At 40.5% G+C, this 26,626-nt stretch overlaps 2 protein-coding genes across 8 annotated transcripts in view; one reads left to right on the forward strand and one right to left on the reverse strand.

Annotated features, from left to right (window-relative positions):
- Positions 1-15,289, forward strand: part of MPPED1 (metallophosphoesterase domain containing 1) — a 71,868-nt gene extending 56,579 nt beyond the window's left edge. For 6 of the 7 annotated variants that reach the window (XM_068656861.1, XM_068656843.1, XM_068656887.1 and 3 more), the window contains 3 exons: positions 4,851-4,964; positions 8,576-11,665; positions 14,699-15,289. In XM_068656861.1, coding sequence (XP_068512962.1) covers positions 4,851-4,964; positions 8,576-8,694 — 233 coding nt within the window. In that variant the 3' untranslated portion in view covers positions 8,695-11,665; positions 14,699-15,289. Of the gene's footprint in view, positions 1-859; positions 4,824-4,850; positions 4,965-8,575; positions 11,666-14,698 lie in introns of those variants that run through there. The other variant, XM_068656897.1, reaches the window with a different exon arrangement.
- Positions 15,290-23,098: 7,809 nt separating this feature from the next.
- The window catches only part of EFCAB6 (EF-hand calcium binding domain 6), a 55,880-nt gene continuing 52,352 nt past the window's right edge, over positions 23,099-26,626 (reverse strand). The window contains 1 exon segment of the mRNA XM_068692598.1: positions 23,099-26,104. Coding sequence (XP_068548699.1) covers positions 25,982-26,104 — 123 coding nt within the window. The 3' untranslated portion in view covers positions 23,099-25,981.

A 26,626-nucleotide genomic window follows, 5' to 3' on the forward strand; every position in this document is an offset into this window, starting at 1 on the left:
TGAATTACTAATTTTTAACACAATCCAGCAACAGACCAGCAATAAACAGTTTTCCATTTGTATTTTACAAGGAATAATAATATAGCTCCTCATCTCCTTTGAAGAATATCCCTGTAGCTAGGGCTTGAAAATCTGGGGACTGAAGGTAGAGAGCAAGTTCTCAGCACCCAGTTTCAGGCACCGGGCTAATTTTGCCGTCTGGTTAAACCTGTATTGCTGTTGTTATTATTATTTATTATTATTATTTATTCAGTTTGAGCCATCCTTCAAGGATTTTGTTTTTTTGAAGATCCCATTTCTTTGTCTTATTGATTCATTAATAGACGGCTTCAGCACAGAACACTTTGCCTGAGGGCATCAGCTGTTGGCATCCCTGACATCCATGGTAACAAATACATTATGCTTCAAAAGAAATTAGCACTCTACCTAACTTACAGAACCTCTTTATTGTGTATCTCTGTCCACAGACATTTTGAGAAACAGGATCCTCCTTGACCCTGGGAGCCAATTATTTTCACCAGGAAGCTGATTCTTTTTGTTCTGATCTTGGACAGCATAACTAGAGCTGTTCCTAATGATCATAAAAAGCAATCAGTGTTCTTACAAATTCCTCTTACATTCCAGAATGGGTGCCTAAATTCTGTCCATCATCCATTTTCTCTGCTCCTTTTTTATTCATTCACTTCCAGACTGCATGCATACCCCTAAACTAATTAATGCTTCATTATTAGATAGTTTTAAAATTGCCTGCATGATTTAGATGCAGAAGCACCATTAAGAGTTAATGGACTTTGTGCTTCTTAGTCCCTTAAATGTGTAAAGAAAATCTGAACCACAAGTAATTTTTTTTCTGTTTTAGAGGAGTGCTTTGGGATGAAACTGCGGCAAGGAAACAGAGGTTCACACAGGATAAGGAAACAAAAATTAAACAGCTGTTATTGACCATTTTATTTTAACCTGTTTGTTATTAATAAATATATAGCATATTTTTGTAGTTTATAAAATGCAATATTCATGATCCCATGATTAGCGCTAATGCTCATTTCTAAATCAGCATATTTTTTATTAATTTTATGTATAGTGTAACTTGTAAAGTCCTTTCCTTGACTCCTAAAGGTCTGCATTTATGATTCTTTTATTTCTCTTCAAAAAGTTCACTTTTCTTTATTTGTTTTTAATTTAATTTCACCCTTAAGTCTTCATTTCTAGCTGTCTGCTTGATTGTCTGTTACAAAGATTTATGCTTTCCTGACAGCTGCATAAACCTGTTTCATCTAACCAAACATTACAAAAACACAAAGATGAACTCTATTTGTTAGCTAGGTGTAATCAATTATTCTTAGTTTGTGTAGTCAGGTGTACATAATAAGCTGCTAACATACGGGAAAGCTTCAGAAGGCTGATAATGCATGTAAACAAAAACATGTTCAACATAAATAATGTTTAATTTAAGGGAGAAGTTAATTTTATGGATTTTTGTTTGTGACGTTTTTGAAGTGGAAATACTTTTGCCTTTATGTTCACCACAGACATTTTGACAATTAACTGTTTCAAATCGTTAATGTAACAAAACCTAAAGTTACAACAATTGCTTTGGAAAAAAAAATAATAAAAAAAAAAAAACCACGAACTGGATTCCAGAGGAACTGCTGGCTTCACTGTGGCATCTTAAATAGTTGTTATTTCCTACATTGAATTTTGAATTGCATTGGATACCAGGAATGACAGGTAGAACTGATTAACAGAACTCAGCATTGACCTGCTCTGTCTGTAACTCAGACAGCTTTCTCTTTGTGCATCACCCCATCCGGAGCCAACAGTGTCTTGAGAGGCATCTGAATGAATTAGGAATCTACATCCATTACTTCCTCTTTTTGACACCTAGGATACAACTATGATAGTAGAGCAAACTTCTACCATTTTTATAAAAACCCATACTATAATGAGCCCAGTTTTCAGGCACTGGCATCTAAAGAGTTATTTCTCAATGTATGAACCTACTTTGAAACTCTAATAAACCTGAGAGCATTTCCAAGAGCTTGAATACCACGCTTTTGGTCTTTTAAGCCAGTTGGTTAGCTGCTACTTAGCCATGCTTGAGTGAATCTGAAAAGTAAACACATGAAAAGTAGGTACAGACTCTGTACCTCTCTGGCTGACTACAGTTTTTTCAAATGTACAATATATTCTCGCAACAATCATTGCAGCGATCTAAGTCAGGGATGCACAGCTATGACAGGCACAGTGAGAGTACCAGAACACACAGAATCCTAGAATCCTAGAATCATTAAGGTTGGAAAAGACCTCCAAGATCATCTGGTCCAACCATCCTCCTACTACCAATGTCACCCACTAAACCTTGTCCCTAAGCACCACATCCAACCTTTCCTTGAACACCCCCAGGGATAGTGACTCCACCTCTTCCCTAGGCAACCAGGGAAGTAGTGCCTGACTACTCCTTCTGAGAAGAAATGTCCCCTCATTTCTAATGTAAAACTCCCCTGGCGTAATTTGAAGCCATTCCCTCTAGTCCTATTGCTAGTTACCTGTGAGAAGAGGCTGACCCCCCGCACCCCACACCTTCCTTTCAGGCAGCTGTAGAGAGCAATAAGGTCTCCCCTGAGCCTCCTCTTCTCCAGACTAAACAACCCCAGTTCCCTCAGCCACTCCTCACAGGACTTGTGTTCCAGGCCCTTCACCAGCTTCATAGCCCTTCTCTGGACATGCCCCAAGACCTTGATGTCCTTCTTGTACTGAGGAACCCCAAACTGAGCACAGTACTTGAGGTGTGACCTCACCAGAGCAGAGTACAGGGGGACAATCACCTCCCCGGTCCTCCTGGCTACACTATTCCTGATACAAGACAGGATGCCGTTGGCCTTCTTGGCCATCTGAGCAAACTGCCAGCTCATGTTCAGGTGAGCATCGACTAACACCCCCAGATCCTTTTCCTCTGCACAGCTTTTGATCTACTCTGCCGCAAGCCTGTAGCGCTGCATGGGGTTGTTGTGGCTGAAGTGCAGGACCTGGCACTTAGCCATGTTGAACCTCATCCCATCTGCCTCTGCCCATCAATCCAACCTGTCCAGGTCTTTCTGCAGGGTCTTCCTACCTTCGGCAGATTGACACTTACCCCCAACTTGGTGTTGTCTTCAAACTTACTGCGGGTGCACTCAATTCCCTCATCCAAATCATCAGTAAAGATATTGAAGAGGATGGGCCCCAACACCAACCCCTGGGAAACACCACTGGTGGCCGGGCACTAGCTAAATTTCACTCTGTTCACCACCACCCTTTGGGCCCAGCCATCCAGCCAGTTTTTAACCCAGCAAAGAGTGTACCTGTCTAAGCCATGGGCTGCCAGCTTCTCCAGGAGATTACCATGGGAGACCATGTCAAAGGTCTTGCTGAAATCTGGGTAGATTACATGAACAGTGTTTACCTCATCCACCATGTGGGTCACCTGGTCGTAGAAGGAGACGAAGTTGGTCAGGCAGGACTTGCCTTTCAAGAACCCATTCTGGCTGTGTCTGATCCCCCAGTAGTCCCGCATACAGTGCGTGATGCATTCAAGATGACCTGTTCCGTCACCTTTCCTGGCACCAAGGTCAGGCTGACAGGCCTGTAGCTCCCTGGTTCCTCCTTACAACCCTTCTTATAGATGGACATCACATTAGCAAGTCTCCAGTCATCCGGGACCTCTCAGATGACCAAGACCACTGATAGATGATGGAAAGCAGCCCAGCAATTGCATCCACCAGCTCCGGTCTGGCCCCATGGGCTCGTGACAGTCCAGGTGGAGCAGTAGGTCTCTTAACAGTTTCCACATGAACTGCAAACAAGTTCAGGGAGATGCCCCTAAACAAGGGGGTTTCTTCTGCTCCTTATCTCAGACTTCCAGGTCAGGAGGCTGAGTACTCTGAGGATAAGTAGTCTAGCTAGTTACAAAACAGAATAATTGTATCTTTTACATTTCCAAATTTGAGCCTGATGAAAATGGCAGAACAATATAAAGGAAACAAGATCGGTTAATCCAAAGCATCTCATACAACATCCTTCTTATACTACTGTGAAGAAAACACCACACTTCAGTTGGCAGTAAGCATCCCCCTGCTGCATGCTTTTGGACTCAGAAGCACGTTGGTGTGCATTTCTGTCTATATTCATAAAAAGTGTATTTTTGTATGGATCTATGGGAGTAAATATAGCACTTAAAGCATATCTGCTGCAAAAGGGCTGAGTTTCTCTGGCTGTTTGAAGCCCTTAAGCCAGGTCTACTCGAGGATACTGTTTTTAAATACACTCTGGGTTCCTCACCTCGGTTCCACTAATGTAAGATTCGATGTGATAAAAATACAGTTTTGTCATTAGCCACACAAATTCCATTACATCAATTAAAGTGTTCAGTTTTAATAACTACATCCCAGGGCTAGATTTAAACAGCTAAGTGTTGAATTAGATGCTTAATTTCAGAGACTTGCTTTGGAGACTTGCTCTTATTAAAGAGCCTCCATCTCTTAAAGGAAGAAGAATGAATAAATCATTGACTCTTCCTGCTAACAGTAGTGCAAAAATGCTTAAAATGCAGTGATTTTTTCACTTGAAAAATTATTGGCAAGAGTTACCATAGTTCTGTTTCTTCAGATGGGCTTTTAAGTTTTTCTTCAATTATTTTTCCTTGTTTCCTCTTCTACTTACCAAGGCAAACACGATTTTTTTCCATGCCTGTTTTTCTATGACTGCTTATGAGAAGTTATGTGACATTAAATCTCAGAAATATTTTTGAATGTTACAGCAGTACAGCTTTGCAGATAACGTCTTCTTTTAAAGCTTTCCTTTCTTTTCCAAAGGTTTCCTAGACTGGGTACCTAAGAAAATGCAACGGGTAGGATGTGTTGAGCTGCTGAACACAGTCCAGAGACGGGTACAGCCAAGGCTTCATGTTTTTGGACACATCCATGAAGGTTAGAAAACATTTCTTTCTGTATATATACTTAAAAACCACAACCACAGAAGCTGTCTGCTTTAACCAGTATTTTTAAAATTGAATGTTTGAACTGAAGCACTTCTGGAATTCGGATACTTATTTAGCTGCATATATACAGATGAAATTGGCTGATACTTGCCTTTCAATATTTGTATTTCAGCTTCTCTTTTAGTTTCTACATCTATAAAGTAGGGTGATGCTTCCATCACAGTGAGGATTACTGTAAATTTTAAAATAACACGAGTCCAGTAGTTGCAGAAAGGGACTAAATATTAGAATTGATGGATTGTATTTTCCCCTGCTGAATCTCTTTGATTTAGGATAATTCTTGTAAGCTCTTTGTGTCTCAGTTTCTCTTTTTGTGTGTTTGTTTGTTTGTTTTGTGTTTCTTTCTTTTTCCTAATGGGTGAGAGTGATTTGGGGGGTGCTTCTGGGGCTTAATTTTTAAGATCGGACAATAAAGGTTGTCTCTCCTTGTCAATGCTTATGTAAAATCAAGAGGGAAGTCACTTCCAACATGTGTAGAAGTGCAAGATGCTTATCCATGTATTTATTTGCTTTGTCAGGGGAAACATTTTGTAGCCAGACAAAACAAGGCAGTACTCTTGACTGTTTGAGTTTTAATTGGAAAAAATGAGTCCCCTTCACATAATTCAGTAAATGGTGACAAATGTGATCTACTGAAGTCAGGGACTGTAGGAGTTCATCTCCAGGCAAAGGGAAAGGTAGACACTGTCACACAGAGATGTCTCTCCCATATGCATTCCATGGCAGCAAGACTTCAAGCATGCCCCCACCAAGAGAAAACACTGGGCTCTGCAGAAATGTACCCATCAGCATGTAAGCATGTATTATCAGCCGCTTAGTTCTTGGCAATGTTAACTTACTGGCAGGAAGAGGTGCTCTACAACTGCCAGCTTTCTGCTTCTGGGACTGCTCCAGACTTTGATGTAGGATATCTGTGGGTTCTCAGCAGTGTAGAAATGAACAAATGGAAAAAATGGAGTAGCTGGCACTCATATACTTCTGTTTCTATGAAGAACCATCACCCTTCCTAAAAAAATCCCACTCTGACTTGCTGCTTGGTGTTTTCACACTGCTAAGTTAAGGGTGACATTGGTTAGAAGTGTGCTGCTGTAAAATCAGTGAAGACATTCATATCTTTATTTCAAAGGGTAGGGATGAAGTCCATTCTCGTTGTGTATCTCATCTGTGGTGACTTATTAATGTGTAGGTAATGTCCAAAGTGGTGTTAAAAGCACGGAGTAAACAAACAGCGCATAGGCAGTACTTTTTCCTAACATTTTTGTGTTACAACAGACTTTGAGAATTTGTACAAGAGAGCTGGTGAATACAGTTCAAACTCATTGTCCTTTTAGAAATTGTAGGCCAAGTGAGTTGCAGGGGATGTAAGCAAACAGTTAGTGAGCCATGAAGCTTCAGGCAGGTAAACAAAATCACATCTGCTAAGACCAAGCCCAGCTTTGGCTCCCAAGGGAAAAGAATGGCACCTCCACGGAATGGTAAATCAAGTGAATTAATACAGTTGGCACCAAAGGTATCAGAACACAGAAACAAGGTACTCTTCTTGTAAACTATCATAATTTAGAGAAAAAAAATGGGGAGCTGCATAGCCTATTCTGCGGTGGGATGCTAAATCTCTGCAGAGGAGAATTCCCATTGCAGACAGGCTGTGCAAACAAAGCTGTTCTTTGTAGAGAGAGAATGCATGATTTGAACAGATGAGTTCCTCCCCTGACTGAGTATAGCTGCATGTGCAGCAGTCATTTACTGAACATCCATGAGGATGAGATGCTTAGATGAGATGTTTCTTCCCTATTCTCCCTCTGCACTTCTGCATCTGCCAAAAAATACCTCTACACATGGCCTTTCAACCTTGGTGGTGACAAGCAGCATGGCAGGGATTCCAGCTAAAATACTGCTGTGCCAATTTCAGCCAGTGCTTGGCAGTATGGGAAGAGTGAAAACTGTAGCATGATGAATCTTTCAGCAAAAAGAATGCATTAGCAAGCTGATTTTGTTCTCTGCAAACATGTAGCTGAGGAGACAGTCCCAGCAGCAAAGCAGGCTGTCCTCGGTGCAGTTTGTGTTTTACATAGAACAATTGTTCTGTGGCAAACAGCACATGATTTAAAGAAATGTATGTGACAGGAACCTGACAGAGTTCTCTTCCCTCCCTACTTCCTAACTATAGTGTGTTTTTTCTATGGGGAGTCCAAGAGACCCTGCATTATTCAGGGTATTTTAAGGAATGAAAAATAAAGCTATTTGGCTGCTGGTTTCTTGTTCATAAATTCTGCAAGTAACAATGCTTCTGTAAGACATGAAATTACACTTGGAAAACCTGGGATCCTAGGTACCTAGGATATGAATAGCTTTAACTCAGCATAGCAATGAATATGTTTCTCTGTTAACTACATTAATGATAAGACTGAATTGTAGTACAAAAGCTTTCCACCAGGTGATTTCTCCAAAATCATGTGTGTATTTCAGATTGTGACTGCATTTCTTCATATTCAGCATAATACTTGCATTTATTTCAATTTGAGTGACCAACATTAAGCTTTTTGTTTTAGTGTAATCAAGCTCATGTTTTTTTCCTAGTCATTCATGAAAAGATTTTGACAGTGGAGAGTGTGTCTAATTTTTCATAACACCATGGCAGTTAAAGGGCTTTTTCTTCACTTTTTCAAACATCATTTCACTGTATTTCTACAAAACTTAGAACTGGAAGTTTGATTTCCTGCAGATTTAGCTCTGGAATTGTTTGGCTTGGGTGCCTACCCACACATGAGATATAGTTAATGACTTCCCCCACTAGTAAGACATTCAGGAGGTGTTTTCTCCCATGTAAAAGTTACAGTATCTTAGGATGTGAATGCACCTTGTCCATCAGAGAATGCATGACTAAAGTCTTTTTTCTCTGCCTGGGCAGGCATTTTAGAGTCTTTCCGTCAAGTCTGGCTGAAATTAGTTAGCAAGTTCAAACACATGGGAAGTGGTTCCTTCAAATCCCAACCTGGTGCACATGCACACATCCTCCCCTTAGTCATGTCATCTTTTTTCTTCATTGGTTTCTTAAAAGATGTACAACATAGCACAGAGAAAAAAGGTGGAAAAAAGAAAATAGCTCAAACACTGGTGCATTGATGACTGCAAATCTAAATGACATACAGACATTTTTTTAGTGTTGAAATTTTCTAAGCTCTCTCTTCACATCTCTTCCAAAAATGAGAAGGGTTTAAGAAAAAAGTTTTGCAAAGAAGAATATTAGTGTTTCTAAGGAGGTCTGGGGAGCAGGCTGCCAGAGATTGTAGCCACTAACCAGTGAAGGTCAATTTTGATTTTATATGATTTAAAAGATAGCAGAATATTTTACTGTGGGAAAAAGATGGTATTCATCCTGGAGACCTTCACATTTTGCATTAAGAAGAATTTTAAATGTATTCCAAGGAATATATGTGACACTCGTTGTTATACGATAAAGGTAATGGTAAAGGTAAATAATAAAAAGCAATTAATAAAGAGTGAATAATAATAGTAACCAGAGCTTTTCTTTCTTCATAGGTTATGGTGTCATGGCTGATGGAACTACTACCTATGTGAATGCATCTGTGTGCACTGTGAATTACCAGCCACTAAATCCACCTATAGTTATTGACTTACCTACTCCAAGGAACACATGATTATAATAAAGGATTTAATGTTGTGCCCAACACATTAGCAACTTTATATTGCTGGCTGAGAATCCCAATAAGGAACTATTCAACAAAGCAAAAACCTTCTTTTTTTCCTGCTATCTCTTCACAGATAAATTCAAGTGACAGAAATGGAAGATGAACACAGGCATTTTGGTGCCAGAAACAGATTAAAGACATATCGCCATTAAAATATTTGTGAACACAGCAAAGTGAATGCATTCCACATATATATACATATATATCTCTTTCAAGTAGGGACTTTTGTATATACCATACATTATATTGGACTTACTAAAAGAACAATGTCTTTCAAGGGAGTGTTTCCTCAAGAAAGTTTGAAGTTTAAACATAAGTGTTTAGACTAGGATTTCCTCATTTCAGAAGTTTCCCAGTGAGCTCTTGATAACGAATGTGATGGTAAAGATGTTTTCCCTTAGTTAACATGGCATGTACAAAAGATAGTACATGAATGACCAGTCATAGGAGGAAAGCTCTTATTTCAGGTCCTCCAGGTCTTGATTCTTTGCATCTATTCAAAACCAATGCAGCAGAGGCCCTACCTAATTCACTGTACTAAAATGAAGTTTGACTACGTGTGGCATTACAGATGGTAAGGGAAATGGTGCATATTGCTGGCATGCTGTAAACAGCTCAAAATTCAAGAAGGGAGACTGTGTTAAGTGCAGTATAAACTCAGGAATTTGTAACCTGGCCTCACCTGTGGGGAAAAAAAAAAGTGTAACTTTTTTCATATGCTAAGGCGATATGTGATTGTATGTAAAAAGCAAAAGCAAAAGCAAAAACAAAAACAAAAAAAAACCCTGATGTTCAGTAGTGATATTCTAAATAAAACCCACTGGGACTGTTTAAAACCTGTTAACCTGTTACTGGGACATGCAACCAATGATGAGATTGCTGGTTTGAATTTGGCCCATGTCAGCTGTGATTAAATGTCATTGTGTTCAGTTTGTCCTTTGGGAAACTGTGTGGACTTAGAGGGGGGGGTGTCATCCCAAAGTGGAGTTTGGGCATTCATTTTCAGACAGCTATGTAGTAGCATAAATGCAATGAGTGACGAGTACTTGCCAATGGGTACAGAGCAAGAGTCACCTCACAAAACTTATCGTTCCCATGTGCCAACTCAGAGACACTGCTGAGACAGGCCCGAGACAAAACCATTAACCCAGTTGAAATCCATCTGTTGTGTTGAGTGTTGGCATACCCATGCGAAGCAGGAGATGTGGGAGCTGCTGGGGATGGCTAACACTAGTCCTGCCCCTGCAGCTTTCCTGCAGGTTAACAGAGGTGCTGAATCTGCTGGGATTTCAGTCCAGTCCTAGGCAGAAGCTCAAGAATTGACTAAAACCCACAAAAATATGTGCTTCAAATGTGTGCTGCAACACATTTCTGCCTTGAACTAACAACCATCTCCATGCTCAAAGAGGAACCTTTTTGCCTTGATGGAGATAATGTAACTGGTGTAACCTGAACATGGACATTCTGAATTTGGTGCTGACTGCATCTATATATTAATTTTGTTTCCACACATGAGGCAAATCATTGCACTATCAATACCGGGTTGTTTGCAGGTCTGTAGATAGCCCATACCTGCACACACAGTGGTTAGATGTATGGGTTACTTTTTGCCTGATGTATGGTTATAAATGTGACCTTTGCAGCTGCATGTACATGATATACATACACAAACTTAAATACCTGTTCTACAACCCCAGACTTGCAGCCTCAACTCTAAGCAAGATAGGCAGAAACACCACATTTTGCTGGCTTACCGCATGCGGCTGCTCTTCTGACTGATGCTGGAAGCTGTGAAATTTGAACCCAGGTACTGACCCACTGACACCAGAAAACATAGCAAGACACAGATTTGTCATTTCTTGGAGCTGTTGAGTGACTTGGATTTTCTTTTTGACTAATTTGCTGCTTTTTCCTGAAACAAAAACAAACTGATAACCAGCAATATCCTGCAACTGTTTTGGATGAGCATGGTTTGTAGCACAAGAACAGTCTACAATGATTCAGCTGGGTCTACTTTTTGTATAATCCATTGGTGTAGAAATTGCAAGATCAGCTCCTAAATCAGCAAGGACTGAAATTTTTAGTTTAATGTGAACTCCCAGCATCATTGGGAAGATGAAGAATAGCTTGCAGTTAGAATAAAAGTGTCTTACCTAGTCACAACGCAAGCGTTTTGAAACATATGTGTTTCAAAATTGGCTGTATGTTAAAGTCTGAAATGTTTACATTCACTCATGGCACTTACACTAAAATGTTAAAAGTGGGGGAAAGAGATCCTTTTATTAGCCTCAACAAAATTTCTGTTGACCATAAACTATTCTCTTAAAAATAATTTTGCCTAAGGTATCTTCAAAATACTGTGTATTTTTATGTGAAAAGGATATGAAAGCAGCTGTTACTTCAAAATGTCATTTAAAGTACTCGAGGTATGAAAGCTTAAAGATTATTTAATCATTTTGGCATAACTTGATTGTTGTTGTAATTTTTGGTCAAGCATGTTAGACAAATAAAGTCTTAAAAGAAACAACATAAGGCCTCTTTATATCCACCTCATACTTTCAGCCCTGGTAATGGAGAATCTCTTCTCCAGGTGTGGGGTATTAAAGTTGGGGTGTTGAGGTAGGGGTATTAAAGCTGTCGTCACCAAGGGCTGTGGTTTAGTGAGAGGCAGCTGGCACAGGGGATGTGGTGTCCCGCAGGTGGCATGGCAATGCTTACTGTGGAAGTGACTGACAAGTCATGGGTCCTTGTCCTGCACGATTCACCAGCCTGGGGCTTCCTCACCTCCCTCAAAAGCTGCAGAGCAAACTGTATGGAGGGGATTGCTGAGAGGGGGAGCCAGCAGCTGTTTCCTGTAACTACAAAAGTTTGGCAGAGGGGATATGCCAGATGTTTTTGTGATGCGGGGAAAAACTACCAAGTGAGTACTGCAGCAGAACTCCGTGAAATAGTTGAGAACTGGGATGCTGTCCTTATCCCGAGAAGGACTATGAAGCTGGTAAAGGGCCTGGAACACAAGTCCTGTGAGGAGTGGCTGAGGGAACTGGGGTTGTTTAGTCTGGAGAAGAGGAGGCTCAGGGGAGACCTTATTGCTCTCTACAGCTGCCTGAAAGGAAGGTGTGGGGTGCGGGGGGTCAGCCTCTTCTCACAGGTAACTAGCAATAGGACTAGAGGGAATGGCTTCAAATTACGCCAGGGGAGTTTTACGTTAGAAATGAGGGGACATTTCTTCTCAGAAGGAGTAGTCAGGCACTACTTCCCTGGTTGCCTAGGGAAGAGGTGGAGTCACTATCCCTGGGGGTGTTCAAGGAAAGGTTGGATGTGGTGCTTAGGGACAAGGTTTAGTGGGTGACATTGGTAGTAGGAGGATGGTTGGACCAGATGATCTTGGAGGTCTTTTCCAACCTTAATGATTCTAGGATTCTATCTGGAGGATAGACAGTTTGTGCACAGGGTTGAGCCTGTATGAGCACAAACCTCACAGGGGATATTAAATGAGGTGACATTTTTATTTTAGCTGTGTGAGCACTGCCAAGGGCCTGGCCTTTTGACTCCAATCTGGTCTAACTCAGGTGAGTGAGGCCATGAAATGCAAGGTTTCCACAAGTGCAGTTTTGCAGTTGTTAACTCTATTTAAATTCATGGATGATCTTTCAAGTAATTTCTCACCCCATCTCCCCATGGTTGACCTTCACTGATATTTATCCTGGTAGCGTCACTCCCAAAGGTGTGCTGATGTGTATCAGTAATACGTGCTTTCCCATTACTAGGCAGAATTGTTACCAAGATTAATTTCAGTTCATTCTGATGAATGGACTAGGAGAGCTATGACTGCATGCCAATGAAAAAAAAAAAAAAGGCAAGATTATTTTTATCTCTCTCAGGCACATATGGCTGAGGATGTGAAACGTTCCTTGGCTACAAGGAACGAGCAAGCTGGGACTCAACACCCATCGAGCAGCTGCCTTTTTCTGTGCAGCTCCCACCCACTGCAGATGCACCCCAGCCTAGGAAGCTGGATTTAGGGTATCAGATGAAGCTGTTTGGTAGCACCTGAAGCCAGAGACACCAAAAACTACTTCAGCCTTCAAGGAGGTTGCCACAGGGAGCCAGCAAGGGAGCTGAGAGGAGGGAAGGTGAAAATCCCCACCCAGCTCAGCTGGGCAATGCATGGGCACAAACTGGGCAGGAGGCATCGTTGGTCCTGGTGCACTGCTGCAGCAGGGAGCTAGAGAGGATGGGGAGAGGTAGTTTGTCTTCTCCAGTCTCTTAAGTGCTTCAGAAGAAAGAGGAACAAGCCATTCCTTAGAAGGAAATTTTTAGAATAATCTACCCATGGGGATCTCTGCCCACCTCCATTTATTCTTGTTTGTATGAGAATTTCTCTCTTAAAAACATTTATTATTGCTCACTGCTAATGTAACTCACATATAGCAAACATAACTGCAAATGTTCTTTCAGGTACATTCCCATCCCCTTCTGGAAACTCTGCATCTGAGATTTTAGAGATATTTTGGAACAGTGAGTTCCCCAGGTGATTATGCACAATGCAGTAGAACAACAGCATTTCGCTTATCCCTGTAAGAATGCTGCCATTCAGCTTTATTGACTGTCCCTTTGTTCTCTTTTTATTTGAAAAGTGTAAATAGGAGTGCTTATCTGTACCTTATATGTACACTTCATCTAGAAATTAAAATAATTTAAATTCTATCTAGACTCCATTGCTAAGCCTTTTACTTTCCCATCCCAGAAAGGCTCCTCCCTGCTTGCTGCTATGTCCCTGGGGAGTTAGGGAGAGCCAGTGACTCCAGAGGACCTCTTGTCCCTGTGTACCAGAGCTTTGGGATACAGTTCTAGCTACATCCTCTTCATTTGCTGTTCTTCATTTCTTTGGGGTTTCATGTTAATAATGGATATTTGCAGCCCCACTGGAGGACTGTGGTGAGCTGCCTATGGCTTCAGCTGAGGTTTTCCTTCAAGAGGTGACAACTAATAATTCTACAAGCATCAGCCCTCCTTCCCAGTGTGCCCAGCCAATCATGTACCCACATGGGAATCCCTCCCTTTGTGTCTATGTAAGAATCTCTTTGTGGCCTTTCCCCTGCTTGCCCTGGCTTTGGCGGTGCCCTCTGCAGTCCTCATCTCCTCAGGCTGTGCTGGAGAGGACACCTAACCCTGGCACTGACATTTGTGCAGTATCTGACCATGTCTCATCCTGCTTTGTGCTGTTTTGTGGCTGGTCCCTCACCCATGCTCCTTCTGTGGCTGCTGATCACCTTCCTTTTGTCACCGACTCTTCTGCATCCCACAGCCATTCCGTCTGTCCCCACTCCTGTGTCCTGCTCACAGCGGGGCTCCCCAAACAGCCCCCTGACATGGGTGCCGCCACCTCAGATACATTTTTGGTCTCCCCAGGGGCCAGTGTGCATCCATACATGCAAAGAAGCAGAAATCAGCTGGGGGATGATTGATTTACCCCAGGGATGTGGCCTGGAAGAGGAGGGTCCTGCGTGCTCCTGTAGGCCTCATGCCAAGGGCCATGCATGTTTGAATTTCTTGAAGGAATACATATTTACTTTAATGACAGCAGAGACATTGAGCATATTTTTTAATACTATTTTATTTCTTCATTTTGTGCATTTGAAATGTCAGGATTTACATCAGGCTTCATTTATGGAAAAAATGATGGCTTTTTGCGGCATTGCTGCAGGCAACTCCTCTGTGAAATGGGCAGGCTGATCTCATTGCCCTGAGAGGTAGCAGCTCATGGAGGGACAGGGCAGGGACCCCCTGTGACGTGTTGTGACAGTAGCTGAAACATCACCTTTTATGCCATGGGCTTGCTCTCAAAGTTAGCAACTATCTGACAGGGTTATGGCATGTGTGGTGAGTCCTGTGAGGACCAGAACATGTTGGTCTTATCACATGGACATCTGGTCTTGTCTTTTGCCAGGCAGAACCTGCAACAAGCCCAGAGCAGCACAGGCCAAGGGAGACCTTCTGCTGGGGATGACACCAGGAGGTCTCCCCAAGCTTGGCCCAGGATGAAGAACATGGGTATCTCATGTTTCCCATCTGTTTGTGCAATGGATCAAATGGAACTTGGATGATCTCGCAGCTCCAAGATGCTTGGTTGATCTTGCAGCTCCAAGGTGCTCCAACCATGATGTCCATGTTCATCCAGGTGCCAGGAGGAGCAGCACCTCTGCTGTCCCTCCTTCCAACCAGTGCCCTTGGGATTTTGTGTAGGGACAACACAAAATTTGTTTTGTGCTTTTTTCCCCATGCACTTGCAACAACACCTTTTTTCCCCCACCTGTTATCCTTGCAAAGCAGTACATGATTATGTTTTTTGCTTGTTCAGAAATAAATAATAGCTCTGAAGTGTTACAAATCCTGTTTGTTTATATGGATGCCCATAACAATAATTAATCATATGTATTAACATACGGTCAAGAGACTTGTCAAAGCTGGAGCTCTTGAGTGGTAAACAGAGCTCACACAATTAGCAATCCCTTCTCTGAGAACGCTTGAATTGATTCAATGTTTCTCCCAACACCTAAGAAAGTCAAGGAAGCAATAAATCATGAAAATACAGACAACACACTCAACAAACTGTGATGAAGACACTTCATCAACTGCCTTTAGTGTTGCATCAGTGTGTTGCATGAGACAACACTGTTTGAACTTGTTGCATTACAGCTGTAATGAGGAAGTGCTCACTAACGCTGCCCTAAACTTGAAAATACTGTGCTCTCTTCTGAGCTAGAAGTAGAGTGTTTGTTAATTACTTCCAATTCATCTGCTAGTGAGTACTTGTTATCCCTTAAAATAAAGACATCATAACTTTTAGGGTATAGATTTTAATCTAAAGCGTAGCATCTCAGCCAAACCCCCAGGCCAAGTAGACCAGAGGGGCAAAGGGTGCAATTGGCCACACTGGACAAGAAGGGTCCTGCCAGAACCAAGCATGAAGCACCCTGTGATCCTGCATCCTTTATCTGCTTTGTTAAAGCAGAGCCTTTCAACTTGCAAGAAATCAACACTTGCTAAGGGAACAAAGAAAAAAGGACAACAGCAGCAGATGGAGAACAGTTCCTCCAAACTTTGAAGCTGGTATTATCTACTAGAAACAATAAAAAGAGATCAAAGCCCAGAGATGGTAAACAACAAAACGTACAGAAGCAAATGACTTGAATGGTGCTCTCAGAAGCCACTGTGATGTTTTGTGCTCCCTATTGGCTTCATTTCTGTTTCTGAGCTAAAAAGGATAGCGTCCTTTAAAGAACATCGTTGTCTGGTTGTCCCCACACTTGCGTTATTAGCAGTGGTTGTGTTCAATAATTGTGCAGTGTTGATCTAAAATTCCAGCCTCTTCGTCTGTGGAAGATCAGGCTGTCTGGAGTTGTAAGGAGATATTTCAATGAACAGAAATGTGTGAAAAGAAGTGACCACTAAATCCTCAGCCCATGCGATGTCTTTGTGTTGTCAACACATAACAGATACAAAGACTACACAGTGCAAAAATTCATAAATTTATTATGCATCAAGATTAGAAACCCAGGTAATAAATGTGAGGAATAGAAATCACTTGTTTAGAAACATGCATTTGAACTAGCTGATATTAATGAAGTCTGATAGGATGACACGTGACAGGAATGCTGATTAAGTTGTTTGTAATCTCCTCAGGAAAGATCAACTATGCAAGACAGGAATAAAGCTGGCTCACAGTACAAAATGGTAACTGGCAACTTTGAAGTCAGTCAAATGGAATATCTGTTCATCCACTGAACCTAAGAAATAATACTCGTGGTATCCCTCCAGGTGGTATGTGCTGGCTACCGTTACAGCCCACTTCAGCTGGAGGATGACCACTACTTAAATACCCTGTGCTCATCGTTGTGACGCAGTTCATTCTAAACAATATAAGTGGGAGAAAGATCTGACAGATTTTTTAAAATCCCTAGATGACAATTTTCTGACAAAAAGGCTACTTCAAGCAGGAGCAACTGCTACATCACATCTCCTCTTGATGGGCAAGGAGATCTGGTTCACAGGAGAATGCTGAAGCAGCTTAAAGTATTGGCAACCATGACCTTGACCACATCCACTGCTGTAACTTTAAATAAGGAAAAATAACAAGTCAGATAAACTCCTCGTGTTTCAAAAAGGATAATTGCAAAGCCAACACATTGGTTGGGAGAAAAAACACTTAAACAGGAAAACATAGATGGTATTTGCAAACTGTTTAAGAAAGTTTGCTAAAGAGAAATCCAAGAATCCAGAAAGAGACAAACTGGTTTCAAAACCAATCAATCAACCAGAAAAACACCCTGGTTTTGAAGGTAAATAAAAATAGACTGGGAAAAAAAATAATAAACTGATGAAGGGAGAAATGTGTGCTAAAAAGCAGTGAAGAAAGCAAAAGTACACAGGAATTACCAATGGCTTGCGATGGTAATGACTCAAATATACAAAAGCTAATGGCACTGGGAGAGCCACTGACAGCTGTATTAAAAAGGTGGGATTTTTAGATTAATATTTTTGTTGTGTACAGACAAAATGGCTGGGTGGTACTGGGGCATTACACACTGCCAGTGATCAGGTACTTTTCAGCCCAGCCGTCCTTAAACGTGTGTTAAACAGCATTTACCAAGTTTTTTGAATCAGGAACACTGTATCTGAGATTATCTGAGAAGCCACCTGAGGAGATTTTTAAACTGTTAATAATGAATTTTCAGACAAGTTGGGACATGAGAGAAGTCTAAGCAACCTGGGGAAAGCTGAAATTGTGACAATATTTTAAAAAGGGAAAGAAGAAGGCCAAAGTGAGACAGCCTGACTTTGATCACCAGAAAGAAGCAGTGATAGGATTGATTGTAAAGGCTTGAGTAATAAAGTATTAAAAAGGGATAATAAAATTAAATGCTAATCAAGGTGCGTTTAAGTAGGATGGATCTTCTCAAACTAATTTGATGTCTTTTTATGAGATTACAACTTTGGATAATAAATGAAATAGTGTTAAGGCAATAGACATCTGCAAGGCACATCATTTGGCACCACTGCCTAGCATTTTGAGTAGGAAACTGGAACAATAGATTTTTGACATGGCACATGTTAAATAAATTTAAAACCACCCAACCAATGTAATTAAATGAGGAGTCATCTTTAAAAGGCTATCTGCTTCATAGGGTCCGCCAGGTAGTGGTTCCTGTCCTGATATGATTTGACTGCTAGATCTTGACTGAGAAATCTTTCTCTTCCCCCCAAAAGCAAAGGTGCTACTGAAATGGTTTACAAATGAACCCTGTGTTGAACCACAGGGAATACTGAACAGAATGGGTCACAGGTATGCTGCAGTCTAGATTTTGTTTAGAAAGTAAGGTGTAGCAAAGAAGTCTACCTTTCATTGTGACCACATAGGAAGCTGTATCTCTAAACACAGGAATATGGGCAATAGTGGGCTTCCTGTGTGGAGAAGAGCTCTCAAAAAGGACTTAGGTGTGGCCCAGGCATCCCAGCAACTGTTTTGTTTTTAAAATACATATATGTATATATTTATATGTATGTATATAGTGTTTTCTTTATGAAGATTGTAATTATTCACCAAAACAACCTTCAAATGATTGTGCTGATTGTTTGCAACTGCCAATTTTAAAATCAAGATCTGATGTATATCTTCAAACAAAAATTAATTATGGAAGTCCCGTTCATTAAAAACAAACAAATAAACAAACATCCATTTGTACCCTTTTGGCTTAACTTATTGCGCTTTGAATCGGGCCCTGGATTAATTATGGAAAGATCTACAAAATGACCACTGGCCATGGTGCTTCTACTCCTGCTGCCTTGCTGGGGCTCTGCAAACCACTGGCAGTAACAAAAACACTTCTTTACCCAGACATGTCATTCCACACTCTGGCAGGCAATTAAAATGCAAATTAAAAATGTTAATTAGAAGTGTTTCAACATCTATTCTAATATGTGAGCTGGGAATTCTGCATAGTGTGTGGAGAAGGATGCATTCTTCCTCAGGCAAAACCAAACTTCCAGTCTTACTCTAGAGTGAGCAGAAATAGCTGCTACTTTTTATGAAAACTGACTGCAGCAAGAAAAGAAAAGAAAAGAAAAGAAAAGAAAAGAAAAGAAAAGAAAAGAAAAGAAAAGAAAAGAAAAGAAAAGAAAAGAAAAGAAAAGAAAAGAAAAGAAAAGAAAAGAAAAGAAAAGAAAAGAAAAGAAAAGAAAAAAGAAAAGAAAAGAAAAGAAAAGAAAAGAAAAGAAAAGAAAAGAAAAGAAAAGAAAAGAAAAGAAAAGAAAAGAAAAGAAAAGAAAAGAAAAGAAAAGAAAAGAAAAGAAAAGAAAAGAAAAGAAAAGAAAAAAAGAAAAGAAAAGAAAAGAAAAGAAAAGAAAAGAAAAGAAAAGAAAAGAAAAGAAAAGAAAAGAAAAGAAAAGAAAAGAAAAGAAAAGAAAAGAAAAGAAAAGAAAAGAAAAGAAAAGAAAAGAAAAGAAAAGAAAAGAAAAGAAAAGAAAAGAAAAGAAAAGAAAAGAAAAGAAAAGAAGGCACCTAGGTCTTATGCTGATCTAATATACTGGAATAAATCCACTGAAATTAGGGTAGTCACAGTGCTTTGTTGATTTAATGGGATGAGAATTAAGCCCCATAAATGTACTTACACTGAAAGCAGGTCCAAAAGGGTGTCTGCAGCACAATGAAACTTCTGTGTCACACTATTTCCTCCCTTTATTTTTAGTCACAGCAAATCTATATTCAGGGATTAGGACAGACAGTAGCTAAAGTAAGGCACATTGGACTGCAGCCTGAGTATAATCCTGTGGCCATGGGGCCAGTTGTGAAGTTTCTGACTGAACGTCACCTCAGAGCTGATGGGACAACATCTACACAAGACTGGAGGAGCCACCAGCAACTGTGGGGCTCATCAGGGACAACCCTGAGAATACTAGATCAAAGCAGAACAAAAATTATGGGCTAGCAACAAGCTGATGGCACATATTACAGAATTTTTAAATATCAACTCAAATTACTGAGGCATAACAATTACCAGGAGGAGTCATTTGAAGACAGAGGTTGGCAAGAAATGACTCCTGGTTTTGGTGTATGTCAGATGGAGCATTGCTGCCATTTATTGTTGGAAGTCCTGTTGATATTCACTCCTCTAGTGGTGAAAAGAAATAGAAAGTCTGTTTTCTTGCTTTTAAAACTTCTCACAGAAGGTGTTTCTAAGATGGCAATCACTGTTTCCCACTACCCAAGGAGATCCCCATTCCCTTTACATGCAGATCTGAGGCTGGACTCATGAATGTCCTGCTTGAGTGACAGCTGCAAAACCAAAGCCCAGATGAATACGGCAAAGAGTTTCCAATGAGAAACAGGATTTCCCTGTGTTGCTGTGATGTCTTGGTGTCTACACCAGTGGGAGACCATTTACCCTACAATGCAGGAGGGTTGTGCAGGAGCAAGTCCTATAGCTGCTTTGTTAAAAAAAATCTGGAGCATGACCACAAATACAGTTTAAGCTCTTTTGCGACTTTCAACTTCCCCAGCTCAGCAGGGCAGGAGGAAAGAGGTGGCTGCAGTGCAGTACTGAGTGCCTGCAGCCCCACACAGTGCCTGTACACATGGGGAACTCCCACAGCCTTGCAGAGCCCACTCTGGCTGAGCTGCACCTGAAACCCCCAAAACAAGCAGCCCAGGAGCACCTCTGTGCACTTAGCTGTCATCTCCCCCAAGATGAGTCATCAGCCCTTAATGGGCAGGCCCAGAAATGTGTTTTTATAATGACTCTGACTTACGCATCCTGGTAGGTCTGCTCTCCATTTAAATATTCCTCCATGTTCCTCCAGTAAGGCTCATCCCAGTAAAATCTGATGGTTAAGATGACATTCTTCCCTTTCCTACTTAAAACCTACCTACATTAAAGATGAAATCTGATGCTCCCAGAGCTGTGATGGGGTTGTTTTTACATTTGTTTGAGCAGCATATTATACCTGCTTATTTGAAGATGACGATATTTGTATTGTTGCTAAGAATTCATGCCAAGCATAATTTTGGGGCCTTGTGAAGATATCATATTTGCATATTTTAAGTATTGATATAGTACAAAATTACTTTTATGTCTCTTTTCACGGTGTAATAATGCTCTTTCCATTGCATGACAGCTTTTAGTATAGAAAAATTCAAAAAGAGAAGAAAATTAATTTTTGGAAAATTGATTTTTTTTAATCTGGCTTTCATTTTGCCATGTTTGGAGCATCCCTTACTGCTCATGACCTGCTGTATATCATCCCAATAAAAACAGTAATTGCACAGAGATATAGGCATATAGGCACTTCACACATGCCTTAATCAAACAAATGAAAAAAATGAAATGACTGCATTCTCAAGAAGGTTTTTTTTTTTTTTTTTTTCTTCCCTAAAGCATGCTCTTTTTCTAGCCTTACAGGTTGCATGTCAGTTGCTGATGTAGAAGAAGGGACATATATTCTTCCCTTTCTCTTCTTCTGTCCCTTTGACTAGCCTCAGCCTTCCCTTTCCCCTTCCCTACTTAGAGAAGTGACATTTCCGGTCTTGCAGGCTCCATGCCAATCCCTAGCATAGAAATAGCTGCTATAGAGACTATGAACCTCTTCCTTCCCTCCTTTAACTGATTTCCATCTCTCAGTTACCTTTTCCTACTTGCTTGTGCTTCTAGCAGACATCTAGAAGAATCAAAGTTTCCAGAAGAATCAGTCATATAGGTTGGAAAAGACCTTAAAGATCATCAAGTCCAACCATCAATCTCATCTACTAAGTCCCATCACCAAGCCATGACTCTTGTCATCACTCTTGTGCCTTGTAGCCCTGCCCTGCTCAGAAAGGCCTCCCCTGAGCAGCTGCTGCCTGCAGACCAGGCTGGCTGCTTGGCAGGGGCAGCCAGTGGGCTTTGGGGCAGGGGGCCACATGCTAATGGGGTACATGCTAATGAGCAGCGTGCGTTGGTGCTGAGCACCTGTATTTGCAAGGGCTTTGGGACAAGAAAAATACAAGAGGAAAGATGCAGTGAACAGCATTACCTGCCTCCCCTTTCATAGTCTAATTAGACACAAAATTCACTTTTTGTTTGCATTTTAATTGTCTGGAAATGCCAGGGTGTTTGGCTCGTGTAAGGTCTCTTGTTGTATGGGCTCAGGCAGGGTGGTACCAGCCATGAGGGTGATGGGAGGCCTCCACCTCTGCACCTCTCTCTGTGGCTGTTCCTTGCCTGTGAGTGGGTTTCCTGGGTAGTCATGGGAGCTCTGGCAGGGACACAACGCTCCTCGGTGGTGGCAGATGCAGCAGTGACTTCAGTCTCCTTTGCTTTTTTCTTTTTGTGCTGGAGTGAAGAAAATGAAACATGAAGTGCTGTTAAAACACTGCCAAAGGACCTGCTTTCTCAGTAAAACCCCTGCCTCCAGCACTGAGGAGACAACCAGGCAGTCACGGTGCCATTTTGGGGACAAAGCAGCAAGCAATACTGAGGTGGAGCAGAGAGGCTGGTAGGGGTGAGCAGGTTATGGTGATCAGATGAACTACCCCCAGGGACCCTAATTTCTGTGCTTCAGCCCTTCCCAAGGATCAGATGCTACTCCACACCCTGTGAGAGGAAGGCAGTCGGGCTGCCTGCTATCCCCTATCCCATGCAGCTGGTCCTAGGGCAGCAGAAAGCAGGGATCAGTGTCCTCTGCTCAGCAATGACATTTCCTCTCTTTGCATTGATGTTTTTATTTTCATAACTGCCTTGGAGATTACGTGTAGCAACGGGAGACCATTATTGAGGGATTATGCTCAATTCCACTGACATTATCTACCTCTTAGTGGAAAGAAATGGATGTCTGCCAGCCTGCCGCCACTGGATGGCTGACCACTGTTTGTAGGGAACGGCTGCAATAAAAGCTCTCTTCTGTTACAAAGTTTATCCAGCCAGCAGTTTGTGATTGTAATATGAAAAATTACCTCAGTTATTTCGAAACACTGGCAGCTGATTTTTTTTTCTTTTTCCTTTTTGAGGTTGGATAAACAGTTGGCAAGTGCCAGCCTTGCCTTTAGGAACTCACTAAAAAAACACAGCATGATTTGATTTGTTTGTACAGCAAAAAGATTGTTCTTAAACAATCTTGTAGTTGTTGGGTTTGATACGCCTGCCAGTGGAACTAATGAAAAATCCTCTAGCATGATGTGTCAAGAAACCCAGGGATGCCCCTTGCCACTGCATGTCTCCTGAAGATTATGGGTATCTTGAGGATGGTGGAGCAAGGGACACAACGCCTACACCCTTTTGCAATTGCACTCCATGCCAGAAAGCAGTGTGGGGATGGATGCCTCATTATATTTGGTACACAATTGGACCCAATTATCAAACAGGAGGTGTGGATGATTTGTGGAAGAACTCTACAACTCAAAGCAAATCAGTTATAAAGTAGGTATGTGGTTTATTTCTTCACCGGGCACATGCAGGATAGCTCCCAAAGGCATGCCTGCCCTAACATGGCAACTTGCTTTGGTTATATGCAGTAAAGAGCTACATATGCATGAAGTTTCCCAGTATGCCGGTACATATGCATGACCTATCCCCGCTTCGTGTTGAAATTAGCTCCAAGAAGTCATTTCCATAAACTCCTTCTGTCTGCACTTGCGCAGTGCCTTCTGGTCGTGATCATCGGGGGGGGGAGCGGGGAGAGGGTTGTGGGGATGAAGGTTGTTAACTCTTCTTCATCACCCCCTGCCATTGACCCCCTGCCTTTGTACAGACCTAGCTGCTCCTTGGCTCTTGTCCAAACAACAAGGTCGGTCTCAGCTGGTTTTTGAGACAGGTTCCCCATTTGTGTCAGGAAACATCCTCTGTGAGGGGCCCCGAGGCTCATTGTTTCGGTTAATTTGCACAGTAGTAAGCAAAGACACTCAGCAAAATCTATTTTAATGTGATTAAACAAGCTCCCATTCTTCTATCCCTGGCTTCATGGGAGTATTTGGAAACAAACAAACAAACAAACAAACAACAACAACAAAACCACCAAATACCACACACACACATAAACACAACCACCTAACAATCATTTATTTACTTTTTTTTCACAGTGGTTAGATCTGTTCAGTGAAATCCACTATTTAAAAATAATTATTGTAGTATTTGCGTTACAATTTTAGGTGTTCCAAATAGCAATTAATTCTTTAATGAGTATGAAAAATTAATTCTGTGCAAAAACTGTATGAAATAATAACAGAAATTAGATCAGACGTGTTGTACCTGATTAGGGTCAGGAGAAGAAGTTGCCAGTAAGGAAGAGAGCAGTTTGCAGATTCTTGGAAGGTACAATAATAATTTTTTTTTTTTTTAATAGACTAACTGGTTCTTCAGTGGGACTAAGCTGAACCCCATTTGGGTTCAGCACAGTTGCTGAAACACATTACCTGCTGTAGCCTGAGATGCCCTTGGGCATGGGGGACTTCCATATATGGCTGGCTGATGCCAACACAGGACCTCCCAGAGAGGCCCAGTATGAACACTTATGCCACAGGTGCCTACTGGTTCCAGCAACTGCACCGAGACCCTTTCAGTCACTTGCTGACATAGGTGTTGTATTCTTAAAATGAACTGTTTTCTAGTAATGGAACTAGGAATTTTTGTATTGGGAGAACATCCTTAAATAACTCTAGTCACAGTCCCCTCCCTTAATCCAGTATCTAAGCATCAACTTCAGAGATTTACAGATAGCCATCAATTTTGGAAAAACTGATGGAATTTTTTTTTTGAAAAAGCAAATGTTCTTTTTGTTACTATTTCAAATACATCCAATTCCAAATGTATTTATTTTATAGTAAATTAGAAATTACAGAAATCCTAGAATCTATATGAGAAACTATATAGAATATCTACATTACACATCTCCAGGTCCAATTTGAAACATCCCCAAGTACTTTTTAAACAAAATTTTCTGTAAATCTCCTGAAAATCTCCAAATATGATGAAACATTTCCCCTGAAAAAGAGGCATTAAGTTGGTCTACACTGTGAATCTTTCAGATTCGTGGCAATGGTTCATATATTCACTAGAAATAATAAGAAAATCAGGATTATGTTCCTCTCTCCACTCTCATTCCAGAGACTTCACACACATGACTTGCTCTCTCTTTTATTATTATTTTTTTTAAACTTATTTTTACATTTTACTTAGGAGAAAGAAAGATACAAAATACGTACAGGTGACGAGGACAGAGCTCTTCAGTGTACCAGTGAAAACTAATTCAGGAACCCAACAGAGACATATTTATCTAAGAATTCTTCAGAGCAGGTAAGCATTTAGTTATTGATGTAATCCCAGTAAGCAAGCTCAGATGATCATACATCCTTTAATTATCACAGAAGTTCCATGGACAAAATGATTATCTTTTAATTTCCTTCCCAAGATCTAAGTATCTGACAAGATACATATACAGAACTTTCTAGAACTGGAAAATCTAACCAGAGGGCTTACTTGCAGTTTACTATTTAATTTGTATATATAGAAATTTATATATATATATAATCCTTAAAAAAAATAACCTCATGTCTAACACTGGGAATCTATCTACTGTTAAGAAGTCAATGTTCATTGGTAAAGTAGGTTCCTTCCTAAACTGCTGAAGGATGTAGAACAGTTTTTAAAACAGAAAGGTGTGGTTTTGTCACACCGCTGGCATCATCTCAGATTTCATAGTCATTCCATATTGAAAATACAAATACATCACTGTAAGTAAACAGAAAAGATGCACTGAGAAATAGGATGACTCTGAGTAATGAAGGCTAATATATTAAAAGTAACATGTTTGGAAAATTACAGTTGAGGAAATTGAATAGGATGCCTTGTAAACCTTTTTACTGAAATTAGAGTATGTCATTAATAAAATGTGTAAAATTAAAAATACAGAATTTTCTTAAATGAGTCGCTTTTGGAGATGTCTTTAGGAAGTGTTATTTTGACAATGTTAATTGTTGCCTCTTTCTTTTTTGATAAATGGATTATGCAGAATTAATTCCTTCACTATGTAGATTTAATCCACAACACAGGACCACTCTGTCAGAATTTTAAAGTATTTTGAGCTCTCTAATGAATAGTTACAATAAATAAATAAATAAATAGCTATACTCAATTTATTAGTTTGAAATTTGAAATTATAAATCCATCACTATCTGTATCTACAGTTTCTTGCACTTGACCAAATCCTACTGTAAGAATGCCTGGAGAAAATCTTTATATGCTATTTTTGAAGAAAGGGCTTTATCATAATATTCCAAAATATTAAATAACTCCTCTTCACTTAGGTTGATTTTGTACTCATGAAGAACCTACAAAAGACAGAAACAACTTTAAAATTTATTCCAGCACCTGGATGATGATGAAGTAAAAACATTAATTTTTCTTGTTAAAATTTCTTTACAAAATAACTTTGTGATTCAGCTCCACTTTATCTTAGGCTTCTGAGAATCTTAGAAAATCAAATCCTCTTTATTATCTCCTGTTCTTCCCATGTCAGTAATGACTCCATAGAATACATTTCTGAAAAACTGCACACACATGGGGTTATGACTTCTATCCCAAATAACACTTGCCTTAGGGGGAGATTTGGGAAATGGGTAGCATCAATGTGTGTAGAAACTGATTTACAAGAAATGCATGTTTAGAAGGCTTTCAGTACTATCAGGAGATGGGATGAAGAGGTGGAGTATCTTCCTTTCTATCCTCCTTGGATGATCTGTAGTCTTTACATCCAGACAAACAGAAGGAGTAATGCAGTCACTCAAACTGTGCAAATCCCAAAGCAAGTAATAATGCTCATGCAGTACTCAATGTTTTTAATTTTCACAGGA

The sequence above is a fragment of the Anas acuta genome, chromosome 1 (genome assembly GCF_963932015.1).
Source record: "Anas acuta chromosome 1, bAnaAcu1.1, whole genome shotgun sequence".
Taxonomy (NCBI): Eukaryota; Metazoa; Chordata; class Aves; order Anseriformes; family Anatidae; genus Anas; species Anas acuta.